The 17,072-nt window shown below is 35.5% G+C and overlaps 1 protein-coding gene across 1 annotated transcript in view; it reads right to left on the reverse strand.

Moving 5' to 3' along the window:
• Window positions 1-17,072, reverse strand: part of LOC139122674 (microsomal triglyceride transfer protein large subunit-like) — a 27,105-nt gene continuing 10,033 nt past the window's right edge. The window contains exons 4-16 of the mRNA XM_070688280.1: window positions 16,635-16,900; window positions 13,107-13,260; window positions 12,524-12,684; window positions 12,238-12,406; window positions 11,641-11,748; window positions 8,349-8,564; window positions 7,443-7,657; window positions 6,664-6,764; window positions 5,899-6,020; window positions 5,131-5,355; window positions 3,858-3,982; window positions 2,942-3,112; window positions 1-1,848 (exon numbers count right to left, since the gene is read on the reverse strand). Coding sequence (XP_070544381.1) covers window positions 1,698-1,848; window positions 2,942-3,112; window positions 3,858-3,982; window positions 5,131-5,355; window positions 5,899-6,020; window positions 6,664-6,764; window positions 7,443-7,657; window positions 8,349-8,564; window positions 11,641-11,748; window positions 12,238-12,406; window positions 12,524-12,684; window positions 13,107-13,260; window positions 16,635-16,900 — 2,184 coding nt within the window. The 3' untranslated portion in view covers window positions 1-1,697. The remainder of the gene's footprint in view (window positions 1,849-2,941; window positions 3,113-3,857; window positions 3,983-5,130; window positions 5,356-5,898; window positions 6,021-6,663; window positions 6,765-7,442; window positions 7,658-8,348; window positions 8,565-11,640; window positions 11,749-12,237; window positions 12,407-12,523; window positions 12,685-13,106; window positions 13,261-16,634; window positions 16,901-17,072) is intronic.

Raw genomic sequence — 17,072 nt, forward strand, 5'->3', positions numbered from 1 at the left:
AACATTGAATTCCTTTTATTACCAATTATCAAAACTGTGGAAATGTTGAATGTGTGAACATCACTCCAAAAAAATTGTTGAATATTAAAAAAAATCAGCTCTCAGCTTTTGCATTGTTCTGTGCTTCATATAATAATCAGTATATCAATTATGTTCCTTGTAAAACATTACCATTCATCTATCACTCAGATTTCTTCTCTGTAATGCATCATTGGATCGTTAATAGTTCACTGTAGCAGAATTGCCATCGCAGTCTTTGTCATTGGTATGGAAGTTTATAGACTGACAGAAAACCTTACTACAACTACTGTTGGAACATCCTAGAGTCCTACTTTATCTCAATAAGTACTGATATAAGTTAACAGTTTCATTCATTAGGTTGCCATCTTTTGACAGGCAAATCATTTATCCACTTTTGTCATCACCTGTAAATGATAACGGAATATTTTGCGTGCTGTTCCCCTGTCTTTGGCGAGACAAATCATTTTCATTTTGCGCATACGTTGTTGACATCGGTTCTCAATATGTCTTTCTGGGTTCTGGTGTTTTTCAGTGTCTGCAGAACAGCAAATGACAGAATGCCACAGCATATACCCTACCAAATTCAAGGTCTAGAATGCTGTAGGAAAATGAATGTACAATACTGAATGGGAAATATTTTGATTCACAGATTCACATCGTAACTATCCTCAACACATTCCGAGGTATCATTTATTAAAAACATTCACACTGCACCAAACAGTGTCATAAGCATGATTTCCTATTTCAAAAATTATTTCAACATTTCTTTTGAATTCTTGAATTATTCCCTAGATTGTTTTTTTTTCTATTTTAAAGTTAAAAGGTTACTGGCGTTATAAACCTTCCCTCGAAGTTTTCAGATTGCACACAAACAAAAAGGATCCGTACATGTATTCTAAAACTGTTCAAAGACTGCCTGTAACAGAACTAAACAACCTTACCAAATACACAAAGTAGCAATTTTTCACACATTTGTTGATTTCAATGGAAACGTAAAAAGTGAAAATTGTGCTATGCAAAAGACACACATACAAAATGGAAAATTGTAGGTGACATAATTGATGGCTTTCTTTAATGAAATACCTGAAGACAGAACAGATGTAAATTGTTGATTTAATCAGGATCAAGCAATGTCTGGCATAACACCAACAAATGTTTAAGTTTTACCTATGAGGAAATATTGAAAATATTTCAAAGCCGGCATTTATTTTTAATTCCTCATTATACAATATCCGAAAATCTTTTTGGCTTGTACACTTTTTAAATGCATTAAACATACAAAAAGTGTCAGTTACAAAGAGTACTAAACTGTCTAAAACAATTTTTTTCCTTATGCATTTAATTTTTTTAAATCAACTCTGTTTCACAGTTTAGAAACAACAGCTTTGTTGTAGTCTTTATACCTAAATTAATTCAATTTTCAGAGCAGAGTTTTGGCCATGGTTAATGAGTCAGGAAATGTTACAAGAGTTCCACATTCATTTTATGATCGTGTTCCCTGGTATATCAATGCAATCACATAAGGAGGCAACCGGCACGTCATGAGGTTCCCTGAAAACTTAACCTACACTCAGAAATCACAGCAAAAACACTGGAAAGTACTTGATTTTGTTCATCATAATCTTTCAGTGCAAAAAACTTGATAGAAATGACAAAAGTAAAAAAAATAGAAAATTCTACTCCTCTTCACCAAACATTAGATCACACATGACTGAATTTTCTGGATGTAAAAGATAAGTTTTTTCGGGCACAAAATCATTTCTTGTAACTTCAACTTCGAATGGCTTCTCTGCTGATGGCGATTTTTCTTGTTTTTTAATGTCATGTCTGCAAAAAAGAGAGAAATATTTGGAGAGACTGTGAGAGAAATATTTGATAAAAGTTTTTTGACATCATGTCTTCAAAGAAAGGAAATATTTGGAGAGAGCATTAATCCTCTCTCTACCAGACTCCATAGACAAACCATAGAAATAAATACCACTTGAGAGAAAGATAAAATTAATTGATAAAAGCCAGTGTTCAGTTAACAAGACTGTTAATTCACATTACAACACATGGTAACTAGATGACACTATATCTGTATTGATGACACATTTTCGAATTTCTCTATAATTATAATATTTTGATTGCCCTGTTTGAGGTTACTCTTCTTACACAAACGGTGCGGTGCTGAAACCAAAAAAAGTCACTGGATCATTTTTACGCAAAGATTCTATCAAGTTGTTCACAGACCCAGACTAGATAATGACACAAACACTCTCAATCAAGTTGATCAGTACTGTGGCTGAACTTTTTTTCAATAAATTGGATACAGATGTGATATTTTTCCAGCTAAATACATGCTGAACATCCAGTTAAGAATCACATTTCTTGGAATTTGACTGTTAATTATATGTGGCTGCTTTTTGAGAGAAGACTGTTGTCAAAATCAAGATTAACAGATTTATGATTTAGTATGGCTTCTATCATTCTTTCCTCGTTTTTCTGTGGTAATGGTCCAACTTTATCAGGTGAGACAAAAAGGCTACACAGAAATTCAGATGTGACATATAAATACAAGCATTGTAATTCTCTTGTCAACAATGAGGTTTAGACAGACAGCTTTCTGCCTTGACAACAAGAAACCTGGGAAGTATTTCAGATCAGGGTTAATCCTTACAGCACAATGGTTTGCCCCAAACCCATTGTTATTAGTGGATCTGTTCACTAGAAATGGGGGTTGAAGAGTGTAAGGATAGAGTGCATAACTAGAGCCCCTAGGAAAACCCTTTTTAGTTCGTGTCACTGATCTTCACTAGTATTTTAGTATTCTGTGCCTGGCAACTTTTCTGTCAAAACATCTCTCTTTAAATCACCATTTCATTCCAAAAATGATGATACATTTGCCATAAACCTCTGAATGTTGTGAACTGTACCTTACCTGAGATTAAATGCAGGCTGGCTCATCTGTAGACAAACTTTGACTGGTTCATCATAGAAGTCTACAGACGTCGTGAACTGCATGGTGGCCTCTGCATCAGCTGTGTACTCCAAAGAACAACTGACAAAACCTGCATCAACTATGGTGGTACCTCTGACAGCCAGGGCGCCTCTGAATGAAGAACAAAAGTGTCAATGGCAGTGTGAGTTCAATAGCTGGTCATAAATGTTATATTTGACCTAAAATTATTCGAAGCAGCATGATTGGAGGAAAGAGAAAACAAACAAATGATAATACAAAGATGGCCCAGTGCAACTATAATGCCTACAATATTGAATGAAAAATACTGCTGTAGATAAGTTGACCTTGATGACTTATCATCACGCTAAAATACACTGATCACAGAATTTAAAAAGCAATCATAGAAGTCAGTTGAGAGAAAAATGGTTACTTTGCCACACTGATGAACGAATGAAAGTGTAAAATGTAGACAAATGTATATCTTAGAAAATAAATGCAAATTTCATATCATTAAGCACAGAAACATAGAGGATTTACTTCAGAAAACATATTTTCATTGCATGAAACTTTGGCAGAACTGAAGACCAGTGAACACAGACAGCTTTCTGCATTAATAACTAGTAACCTAAGGAGACATTAAGGGCATGGTTACTATATAACATTACAGGCCGTCTGATATACTCCTCATTGTCGTATCAAAAACAAATTTGCATATGTCTTCTCCATTGGTATTAAGCAGCCCACCATGTTGTCAATTGAAGTTGTTTTGGCACAATGTTATATTAAAGTTCTTTGTCATGTATGTTGAATGCTTTTCATGAGAGAAGTTGATGCAAGATACAAAGGTATAATAGAAACGAAGAGATCATGGCTCTGAAATCTAGCATGTACTTACCCATTGGATACAAGTGAAATGGATGTTCTGTCCCATAAACTGATTTCCACAGAGCCAGACAAGTCTAGTGAAAGACCACCCCTCAGCTGACTGTCAATGTTAATGCCACTCTGAAGAAGTAATCTCTGAAAAAAGAGACAGGATAAACCAGCAAGGTTACTTAAAGCGGCAATCAATAGTCCCTAGTTCTCACATCAGCACTTGTTGACAGACTGTTTATGCGATTTTGTCCTTTGTTTTGCTTGAAAGTTGTGCCCAGTTAGTCAATTTGCTATGTGATAAAAAACCTGCTCCATTAATACACCAAATATTATGCTTCTGGAAAACTGCAAAGGTTCATTTTCATCTGATCATTTACATAAGATAAAGTTGTCACAACATAACTATTGCAATCCTATAGTGCAGTATACATGCTGAATTTTGTTTCTGAAAGACTGGGACCAAATCATTTATGAATTCATTAACACTGATTCACTGACACTCTATGAACAAGTCTGGCTTATTCTGTTTTCCAGCTTTTACACCTGATAAGTGAAAATTTCTATAAATATCATAGTTTAGTACACATGATTACGTCATCCTGACTTTCACATCATGATTCCTGTAGATCAATGTGCACTATCAGGCTTTAAACTTGCATTTTCATATATCATTAAAAATCATTTCTAATAATTGCACTTGTATCCCTGTAGTATTTGTGTTCAATTTTATCATTACTTTTCCATATTGGATTACATCAAAATACTGTGCACTGCATGAACTACACACTAACACACATGTATGGACTTTGTAACACACATGCTCAATACAACACTCCTGCTCTTGTCTTACAGTTGCACTGATGTGCGCCCTCACTGGTCTAGCTCAGTGAGGCCCTCAGAGCCAGCTAGGCATTCCACATTAAAACCTGGCAGGTCTGAGGTTACATAAGCTTGCTGTGCTGTGAAACACTACGTTAAATTGTATGAAACGTATGCATCGACAAAGGGATAGCACTACACTATACAGCTAAGATAGGATATGTACTGCAGCTCCCCTTTCCAGAGGTTCTGTCAAGGGGAGGGGAAAACTAAGTGAGGATCAGGAAGCTTCTCTTAAAATAATTCAAGTGTTGCTCTTTATATATTATCACAGCCATATTTGGAACAGGGGTAATGTTAAGTACTATCATTACAAAACTACTCAAAGTCTTCCACAAAGTTCCCAAACTACACAAAAAACCATGCCTGTCTCATTTGCATCAACCTCTATGAACTCACAAACTGTTACAAACCTGAGATTTATCATGAAGCAGTACATTCCCGGCCATGGCAGTGATGATGTTGTCGGCAGACGCACTCCACATCATACTCATCATCTCGCTGTATCCACTGAAGAAGTAGAAAGGTCTCATCCGCACATCCATGATGGAAATTCCGATGCCGGAAGCCACTTCATTGTCGTCAGCTTCATCAGCCTCTCCAAGGAAACCATCCAAGCCGGTTGCAAAGAGACCAACCTGTAACGTTTTTGTACAAAAGTTTTGTTTTTTTTTGTTTCTAAATCATAATGAGATCAGGAATTCTTCATGATTACTACATAACACAATGTCTTAATATTAGTTTCCCATTTCTAATGGTTGATACAACATTATATATCAAGAAACAACATATGATGAAACTGATTGGAAGAGTGGGACTGATCGAACAAAGAAACTTTTTACTATCCTGGTCACCCCCAATTCCTTGTAAACAGGTCCACATCCAACATTGATAATAATAAGTTTGGGCAAAACCATTATGATGAAATGGTTATTGATAAAACAGCAACAACTATTACTTCAAAGAAATAAAACATTGTTTGTGAAATGGTAATTTTGGAAATGACTTTGTAAATGCATCTCTACTTTCAAAGTTGAGTGCCTCAGGTTAAAATTTAAAGGGAGGATTCTGACAATACCATAGACTTTGAAAGAGGGATTATGATACTGGACTTCCTCTTGGCTTAAATCTCTATAGTGTTGAGATTGAATGTGCTACTATGTAAAGAATTATATACATACTGAGACAATTGTTGCAGTTTCATTTCCAGCAGTCATCATTACGTCTGTATAACTCTGCCGTAAGATACCAGTCTTGCTCATTAACATATCCAATGAATATGTTGCCAGTGCATCTGCAGTATCTGGAGAAAAAAATAGACTTAAAAAGTTGACTTCATATTCTACAAGTTAGTGTGGACATGTCTGAATTGTATATTCACTGACTGCTGCTCACTAATTCATATATTGTCACTTGCTGAAAGAGTACAGTGCTGTTCAGAGTTACCGGATTGTTACACGCACAAGATATTACACACTTCTGCTTTAAATGCAGGCAAATTTTGTTAGTGTTCCATGCCTGGTGTTGTTGGCAGTATGTATTCTGAGCCATTAATATGTCTTTTAGTATTCATTGTTACACTAGCAGTGGTTTGTCATTCTTGCATGTGTAATTTTCAAAAGTGTAGTATAAAACATGTGGACAAAATACTTCTTTTTGCATATCAATGAGAGAACAATGACGTAAATTGCAAAACTGCCCTATTGCCTTGTAAGTTGATTTCTTTGTTACACTGTATTTCACAGACCAGCCATTACGCTACTATAGTTTACGGATCTACAACTCCTGGCCAGTATATCATTGTTATATGGTCTGTTAGACTGAAAGATCCGTCGCTAGAGGGCGCTGTCTATGCTCCCCATCTTACGAGCGTAGAAAGCACCATCGATTGACAGATCCTTCAGTCTAATAGTCTGTGTGAGTCTTTCAGACCCTCTTTCACTTACCAGCCATAATACTACTGTAGCTCACAGACATTCCGCTCTTGGCCAGCATGTCATAGTTATAAACCCTTGGATCACTCAACACATCTTTTTGGAGACTTTTTCTGAAGTGTAAAATTTATTTTTGTTTACCTTTATGATTCAAATTTCAATAATGGCAGAAACCTCATAATCGCATAACATCACACATTCCAAATATCAATACATGTAGTTGTGATTGTACAAATATAATAAGATTGTTCATAGTTTGCAGTGGATGAAAGAAGCATGAAAGGTTCTCTTTCATATGAATCTATTAGGTAAATAGCTCTTTGTGAATAGACTTTATGAAAATAACTGAGTTGTCTTGACGCTGACATGTTCAAAGGCTGCTACTAGCATAACGATGAACAAATATCTATGGATTTAGTGGTGATTTCTAGTGCTATCATCCATATTTTCTTTCTTGAAAGACTCAGTTTCCATGTTCTAATATCCAACCAGAGTTTTGGCGCTCAGTAATTTCTTCAATGCCTTGGTAAAATCAAACGTTTGTCATGCAAGGTTGCACGAGATGGCTAATTTGCTTCACAGTAAAAACGGTATGCAATTGAACTTTTTGTAATGCTGAAAATGTTGGGCTTAAACTGAGCCACATTACAATTCAACAGTATCCCAGACAATACGTTCCGTATATCAAAGATAACTTCCATGATGAAGATGAGATCTATTGTGCTTTACGCATACGAAAATTTATTGTTGACAGTTTTCAGTTTTTCCTGATAATATTTTAAAATACAAACCTCATCTCTCCATTCATATGAAGCACATCTCTGATTTTCCTCTGCAGGAACGCTGTCATTTCCAAGTTTTCCGTGTCACTCAGGGACAGTAACAAGTTAGCCATCTCCTGCTGTGTTGGGTTCTTTGTAAGGATCAAGTTGGCAGCATTGCCGCGTGCAGCTGTTTCGTAATTATGTTTGTTTTGATGATAAATGGCGTTCAGTGCTTGTCGAATCTGTCGATAAAATTAGTCTTAAAATTGGAAAATGTCTTGCTACAAGTAATAGTATACTCACTGTACATTTCTAGCATTTGTCAAAGCCAGGGAAAATATATAATTATAACTATTTTAACCCTTTGAGTGCTGTAATTTTTCCCGCCAAAATTTTTGTGCAACATTTTACCAAATTTTATGAATTTTTCAATGATTATTTTGATTATTTTATATCAAATGAATGTAACTTTTCATTGGCATGAGTCTTTGATTAAAATTTTGGGAAAAATCCGAAAAAAATATAATTGGCAACTGAAAAATTTTCAGCAATTTTTTTTTTAATTAGAGCAACAAAAATTGACTTCAGCACTCAAAAGGTCAAGACATTTAGAATATTATTGTATTATACACAACTCCTTGCACTTTGACATCTGTCCATGTTTACGTTTGATATCATAAGAAATGATTTTACCAATTTCTCATTCACTAGAATGAAATATAGATTAGCTATATTTCATGAGAAATACCAAAGATTTGAGAGGAATGTTGAGGGAGAGTTAGTGAGTGAAGTGCATGGCATGTCTGACTGAAAGTTGACAACAACAGAAAATATGTGGTAGACAATTGAGAACCTGTTGGTGAAGAAAGTCGCTAGCTATTACATTTTGTATGCATAGTTGGCTGTTTAAGATCCAAACACTGTTATATTTACCTCAGCAGTGAAATGACTTGAATCAAAGACTTTCAACGTTTCTAGGGCAGCGACTTGGACCTTGCTGGAGGCTCCGTGTTGTGCATACTTAGCAATCATTGGTACCGTATCAGGGAATCTGGAGTTGGACATGGCTCTAAGGTATATCACTTTGTCTATGTCTTCTTCAAATTTCTCAAGAGCTTCTGAGAACCATGCTTTGGCGTCTTGTACAACCTGAATATGAATTACAAGTTATAAGCTATTAAGGTAGTATGTGGCTCGTTAGTGAAAATGTTTGCTTAAACTTTCCTCAATGATGCTTTAAACCATTCTCTTTCAAAATCAAGAATGAACATTGCAACTTTTGATACCAAAGAAACAAACAACCTAAAATCTACCGGTATTTGAAAATCAATATGGCCCCTATCCTGATGTTAAAGTATGGGGAAAAACTGAATTTTCCATTTTCAAAAACACAAATAGGTGAAAACTTTGTTTACTCCAAAGCTTCAACAACAGTCGACGCAATAGCAGATTAGTGAAGTATTACAAAAACTTGAGAGTCTGAATATCTATCCCTGATTCAATTTCTACCTTAAAGGTATACAGTCACCTGTATTCTAAATATGCCCACATATGGTCAAAGGGGCGTTCCTTGGTATTCAAAATGCCCATGTGAGGGCTCTGCTTTTAAAAGAAACGGCCACCGGCTTAAAATCTATGATTGCTTAGATTTTCTCTTTCCAAGGTAATTGTGGCGGAATTGGAACAGGTGACAGTATACCTTTAAAGGGACAAAGTCGGCCATTTTTAATGAATTTTATATGATACGAAATACTACTTATATTGTTTGACATGTTGAAAGATACTGAATGAATGGATGACAATAATAATAATAATAACAATAATTTATTGTTTAAAGACCACTACACAAAACTGTCTCAGCGGTCTGTACAGTACAGTAAAATTAAAAATATAAATTAAAATAGTAAAATGAAAGTGTAACAATCAAATTAAAACGATTCAGAAGGAAATTAAATAAAGAAAAATTAAATTTAAGATCATAAGAAAAAAAAAAAGTGAACTGGCATAATAGACTAAAACCATACACTTTAAAAATCACACAGTCTAGTATAAGCAGTAGCAGTCGCGAAAAATAAAAGTTTTCAAAGATTTCTTAAATAAAACAAATTCCTTGACGATCCGGAGCTCAATTGGCAGACTATTCCAAAGTTTAGGTGCGTAAACGCTAAAAGCCCTGTCACCATATATTTTTGAAGGTTGCTTTCCATGATCTTTGATTGAAAACGGACAGAGTCTAACACCTGCACTGTTTCTTGTATTACGAACTGGACATTCAATACTTAAAGTTCTGCTAGGTATGATGGCGCTGATTTACAATGAATTACTTTAAAAATAAGACACAAGATTTTAAAACGTACACGGTGTTCAATTGGAAGCCAGTGTAATTCCTTAAGTATGGGTGTAATATGACTGCTGAACTTCCGCCTGGTTACCAACCGAGCAGCAGAGTTCTGGAAGTGTTGAAGTTTGCTTAATTTGTATGCAGGTACACCATAAAATAAGCTATTACAGTAATCTAACTTTGATGAAACAAATGCATGTACCAACTTTTCAGTAGAAGACTGGTCTAATAATTTGCGAATCTTACCTATCCTCCAAAGTGAATTGGATGCGACTTTACAAACATGACGAATATGTTCATCCATGAGTCCGAAAGAGTCTAGCATCACACCAAGATCACGCACAGTAGTTGATGGTGAAATCATGGCCTCACCTACACGTACATTCATGGAAGTGGACTGTAATCTAGCTGTACTACTAGTAGTACGAGATCTAAACCAAACCAACTCGGTTTTTCCATCATTCAGAGCTAACTTGTTAGCCATCATCCAATTACGAATATCATCCACACAAGCCTCTACACGTGCAACAACGACAGAGCTGGCGAGGATGTCGCACGCAATATACAACTCTGAATCGTCTGCATATATTACAGTATTTAGGCCATGACGTGTGATGATGTCTTCAATCGGAGTCATGTACAAAGCAAACAACACGGGACCAAGTACTGATCCCTGTGGTACCCCATACTTCAAAATACATTTATCCGACACTAGAGATTTTACAGACACTTGTTGCATTCTACCTTTTATAAATGATTCAAACCAATTTAAAACAGTCCCTTGTATACCAAACCTAGAACGCAACCTGCCTAAAAGGATGTCATGATCAATAGTGTCAAAAGCGGCTGACAAATCCAACAAAACTAAAATAACATTGTGGTGTTTATCAACAGATAGCATTACATCATTGAGCATACGTACAAGAGCGGTTTCGGTGCCATGCCCCTCTCGATGAGCAGACTGAAAACAACCGTACAAAGAGTTGTCAGATAAATATTGATTTAGACGCAAAAATGCACATTTCTCCAAAAACTTGTCTAGGAAACTGCAGTTGGATACAGGACGATAATTCTTCATTACATTGCAGTCAAGACGATTCTTTTAATGAGTGGGCGAACTATAGCTGTTTTGCAGATATTAGGAAAAACACCAGAGGAAAATGAAGAATTTACAATACGAAGTAAAACTGGGGCTAATTCATCCTTGCATGCCTTAACCAAATGTGTTGGAAGTGGATCTAACTGACATGATTTAGCAGGCATGTTACTAACAATAGATATTACATCATCAATACACAAAGGATCAAAGAGACAAAGTGAATTCCGAGATGTGGTCGATTCAACAGTAAAGGGAACATTAATCTGTAATCTTTCACGTAAATGTACTATTTTCTGTTCCAAAAACCTTGAAAAAGCAACAGGTAATTTAGATGATTCTAAATTAGTCGGAAGAATGTCTGATGCAGATTTCTTTGAACCGGATATGTCATCGACAACTCTGAAAAGTTCCTTGAAAAGTTCCTTTGTGACCATGCATATATTTGACCCCGGTTTTAGCCACGATACATGAAACCATCGCAAAAATGAATTAATGTTCATGACCATGAATTCATTTTCGCAATAGTTTCATTTAATTTGTCTAAAACCGGGGTTGAATATATGCATGGTAACCCGTTTATACACTATCTTTCAACATGTCAAACAATATAAGTAGTATCTTGTATCAAACAAAATTCATGAAAAATGGCCGACTTTGTCCCTTTAATGTACTGGACAAGAATTTACTGTTCCTAAAAGTGTATCTGTGGCTATGTAATAGACTCACAGTGGACTGTTTGAAGATTTGGGACTCACCTTAAGTATTGAAAGTACAAAGTCACTCACCTGAGAATCACATTTTCCTTGCAAGCAGTGCGTATGAACCAAGGCACCTAAAGCCAGTGCTACTGATTCTCGTATCTTTTCATGTTCAATGCCTTCTTTAAGAGTGGTCTGTGGTAAGCAAATACAATGATCAATAGAATAAAGGTTAGTCAATATTTTTCACAGCTTTCAGTACAAGACATGCATCTCTGGCAATAATCTACAGCAGGAGTTAAAAAAAAACATGTTACAAAATATGCAACACACAATATAAGAAAGAATAGATAGTAATGAATGTAGAATTCAAAATTACACTAACAGTGTCCAGAAATAGAGTTTGGGAATAGGACACTGCAACTATTATGAACTTGATTTTCCCATATCGTAACTAAACCTCATATGGAACAATTTCAAAATACATTATCAAAGACACACTTTTTCATTCTGGATTACTTTCTACAAAAAGGTCATGTCACAGTCAGTTTACTAAGTATGAAGCTGGAGAATTAAAGGTTTGAAGATAAAGCACACTTCAGTTGATAGAATACTACTAGAACATAGTCAGATCCTCTTTTACAATTTTAGAACAGAATTCTCTGAAATGATAAATTTACTAACCAGAAGTTTTTCAATGATTTCATCACTTGGGTGACTGAGGAATGAGACAGAGACGAGATATCGATCCAACAGATCCAAGATCTCTGCATCACGTAAATCCAGAATCTCCATCAGTGCTTCGTGGGAGGCGGTTGTCTGGGCAACAGCTGCGATGTCAATGAGCTGTGGTCTATGTTTGAAAGATGGAAGGGAGACAACAATGTTATAACAAACCCGAGAGGATACAATTCCATTTGAACAACAACACTACAAGAACTAAAATCAGCCAAATTTTAGATGAACTTACAGAATATCTCCATTCTCATCATCCACAATTACTTCTATCAATGCATCTTTTCCGATACTTCTGAATTTTTCCAGTACGATGAGATAAGCCTTAGCTGACTCCACTGTGCCTAGATGTTCTGACTTCAACTGCTCCCGGACTTCATTGATAATCTCGGCAACCTGGGAGAGATTACAGAAAAGCTATCACAAATATTCATGGCTGCTTCTCAATTCGCATCATGAAGATGGTGTCTTGTGGAAACCAAAGAAAATATGTAAGAAAGATTTTACATATGAGACAACAAACCTTACAGGGGAAAACACTTTACATATATATCACATGACCAAAAATATGAAGTTTACCCATTTAGACTTTGTAACCTCTTTATACATACACAAATTATATAACACAAATTATATAAACAGAGTGAAATCATCGGGATAAAAACTGACAAGATTTTTTTACAAACACATCAAATGAGCTTGTTTTTAATACAATAGAAAGTCATGATTGTCGTGACTGCTAATTTTATTTCCATTTTTTGTTAGTATATTGTTTATTTTTCAACTCTGCGAATAATATTCTTTGATGGTTCACTTACAGGTCTGCATCCAACACTGCACTGATGTTCAATCACATCAGTGATTGGTGATTGAGCGATGAAACCGCTTCCGAGGCTGGCCACTACATCATCCACACTGGCGCCCTCTAGTGTTGATTTATCACCACCAGTACTCACATATGTTAACGATTGCCTGCAAATAACAGCAAACTTTAATCATTGCCACATGCCTCATGACATGGCATCCATCACTTACCATCATTCACTGAATGTTCGGTTCATTGCCAAAACCATGTTGATTGTAACCCTGATAATAAATCCATAGAGGGGCATTCAACCAGTTTAGAGTGGGTATAGGGGTGGCATCTGAAATTATTTTGGTTCCATATTTTTTCACATTGTTAGACTCCACAGTTTGGTAGGTAATTCAATGGAAAATATGAATGAATGACATCCAAGGGCTCTAATGTTCATAATAAACAAATTCTGGAATAATCTTACAGCGTTTCATGACTTTCGTTTTGAAAAATATCTAAACACTATGAATGCTATTGAATTTTCATAACAAAGTTCTAAACCAGAGTATGTAATATGACAACATTTCTCGAAGTGGGAGAAACTCTGTCTTTTAACGATGAGATATATAGTTATGATGTAATTAGATACTGCCATGAGGTTGATGAAATGGGATTGGCAAACGACATTGTATTGCACTGTTCCTGTGTTAGGTTTTTTAATGTTGATGTTAAAAAAAAAACGGTTTCACTATAGTTGCACTTGTGATGACTGCAACATTCCTGTATTAAAGGTAACATTAAACCTCAATACAATGTATAACAAGATCACCCTGGAATAATATAATGACTGCCAAGCATCAACAAAGTCTCACACCTTATGTACTTACTGCATGCATTAACAATTTGCTCCACATATATGAAGTACTTGCTTTGAAATATTCAATTTTTATACAATAAATCATAATGACCTAAATCATATGCTGGTGATAGACTTGCTGTACTTTTAACGATTATTTTCAATGCTTGTATGACACATGGGTACCTGCCTCCAAGTATGATTTCTACTGTCTTGGTGCCTATTATTAAAGATAAAGCTGGTGATGTGGCTGACAAGAGTAACTATAGACCTATCGCTCTATCCTCTGTTTTCTCAAAGGTTTTAGAACATGTTCTGTTAAAACATATTGAGTCTTACTTGTACACGTCAGATAATCAGTTTGGCTTTAAAGCTAAACATTCCACAGACCAGTGTATTTATCTTCTGAAGGAAGTAATCCAGTTTTATAAGTCTCATAAGAGTCCTATGTTTTTGTGTTTCATGGATGCTTCTAAAGCTTTTGATCGTGTTAACCATTGGACACTTTTTAAGAAACTTATTTTAAGAGGAATTCCACTTATCATTGTAAGGCTAATTGCCTTTTGGTACAGATATACAGCAAATTTGTATTAAATGGGATCTGTTGTATCCCCTGTTTTTAATGTTTTAAACGGTGTTCGGCAAGGAGGCATTCTCTCGCCACTTTTGTTTAATGTATATATTGATGAGCTGAGCTCTCGTTTGTCGACTTGTATAATTGGTTGTTTATTTAGCGGTAGAATTTTAAATCATATTTGCTATGCTGATGATTTAATCATTTTTAGTCCCTCAAGCAAAGGCTTGCAGAAACTTATCTATGTCTGTGAGATCTATGCTAGTGAACACGATATTTTGTATAATCAGAAAAAAACTGTCTGTATGATGATTATTCCGAGTGGGTTTAAACTTCTGAATGTGCCCGTTGTTCATCTTAATGGGTTGAATCTCACTTTTGTAAATTCATACAAGTATCTTGGTGTTTTTATTCTAAGTAGTTTTATGGATGACGATGACATAAGCAGACAAGTTCGTTTACTTTATATCCGTGGCAACTTTCTTTTCAGAAAATTTGCATATTGCTCTAGTCAAGTTAAAGTTAAGTTATTCAAGTCTTTCTGTTCAAATTTATATTGTTGTCATCTTTGGTCAAATTTTGAATTAAGTTCATACAGCAAAATTCGTGTTGCATATAACAATTGTTTTAGACGGCTTTTTAATCTCTCTAGGTGATGTAGTGCTAGTACTATGTTTGTTACGTTCTCTGTGTTATCATTTGGCGAGTTAATGCGTAAGTGTGTTCATAATTTTATCAGTAGAATACAACAATGCACAAATTTTTACGTCAAGAATATTTATAATTGTACATATATAGATTCATATCAGTGCAGGCATTGGAGAAATATTTTATACTAGCTAGTATTTTTGTCGGTTTTTGAATGTGAACAATTGTACTTTCTGTTACCATTTTTTTCCCTTTTTTTATGTAACGTCTATGGGCCTTGAGCCTGATTTAAATAAATAAATAAAAAATAAAATAAATAAATCATAATGACCAAATTGCCCACTCAGAAGTCAACATATTATCGATAATTATACAGTGCAACCTTTTCACCACCAAGCTTTGGCCCAAACCCACAGAAAAGGTGGACCTATCCCTAACCTATGTACAGAGAAATGGGGTTAAAGGTTAATAATTGGTTTATAAAATCAGCGCTCTTTTTATATAGATGACCCTAGACTGAAATTTAGAGTTTTGTGTCACAAGGTTTCGTTTCCCCAGTAAGAAACTACTATAAATCATGAACCATATGAGAGCACAAATTCCAACGGATTTGCATTTATGAGTTACTGCATGTAACTTTACTGCATGGAGCACGATACAGTCTAAGAGTAGCAACAGCAATGGAGTGGTGACAGTCAACCCTGATTATGTCTAGCCTAGTGACCAATGTACATGTACACTTGAACAAAAATAATTCTGACTGGCCATCCATTGGTACGAATAAAGGGATGAAAAGCGACTTGTCATTACTAATGGCTGATCTGGACAAGTGACCAATAGTGACCAGTCCAATGGATGAGTATAACAATACATGTAGACTAGAGTCTATGATTAAAGTAAGTGATCGGTCCATACATGTACCAATAATGACCAGTTACGTTTAGGGAACTCTGACAGCTACATTGGTGACCTGCTTAAAGGGACAGGACTGGACCAAGTGACAGTCTGATGAATATATGCCTGTTCTTACAAATTTTGGTTGATGAGCAATAGCAACAAAAATATGTTGTAAACTGCCATTTGTGCATTTAACCTGGTTATCCCCAAACGCCTGTTAAGAGGTCCACAACTTACCGGTATAACAATGGGTTTGGGCCAGACCATGTCGATGAAAGGGTTAAGAAAATGAAGTTGGGCAGAAAGCAGGTGGGAATAGTACACCTGTACTCATTCACATATACAAAATACAAGAATGAATATATTTTTCATATTTTAAATTAATGTTCCGTACAACTAAATGAGAACAATGGAAGAATTCTATTGATTCAAAACCACTCATCATCAAAACATCAAAAATTAAATTTTGAACTTTCGCCAAACTTTAATTTTAAAACTGTCATATTAGATGTAAATTATATATCTAAATGATATGTAACACGATTGCCCGATGGAAATTGTGAATATTTACATACCTTGACAAGACAGATGTGGCAATTGATTTTCTGATAACAATCCTGCCAGTGTGAGACTCAATAGAAGAGATTGTTTTAGCAATGCTTTTATCTTCAGAGAGAAGGTAGGTTGTTGTGATGGCTGATTCCATTTCAACTCCAAGTATCTTCTTTGGATTGGAGAATTCTCCCTCAGCTGGTCTCTTGCAACTGTCTGCATCTTTGGTTTTGACTATTCTGTCTTCAGTGACGAGGTACTCCACTGTACAGTCACCAGAGGCATCAATCTGGAAGATAATTGAACAGTTTACAGATATAGAGCAGTCTATCAGTGTGTCTGTCTGTCTGTCTATCTGTCTGTCTGTCAATCTATATCTCTATCCATCCATCCATCCATATATTGATCTGTCTGTCTGTCTACATGTATCTATCTATCTATCTATCTATCTGTCTATCTAT

This window comes from Ptychodera flava, chromosome 22 (assembly GCF_041260155.1).
Source record: "Ptychodera flava strain L36383 chromosome 22, AS_Pfla_20210202, whole genome shotgun sequence".
NCBI lineage: Eukaryota > Metazoa > Hemichordata > Enteropneusta > Ptychoderidae > Ptychodera > Ptychodera flava.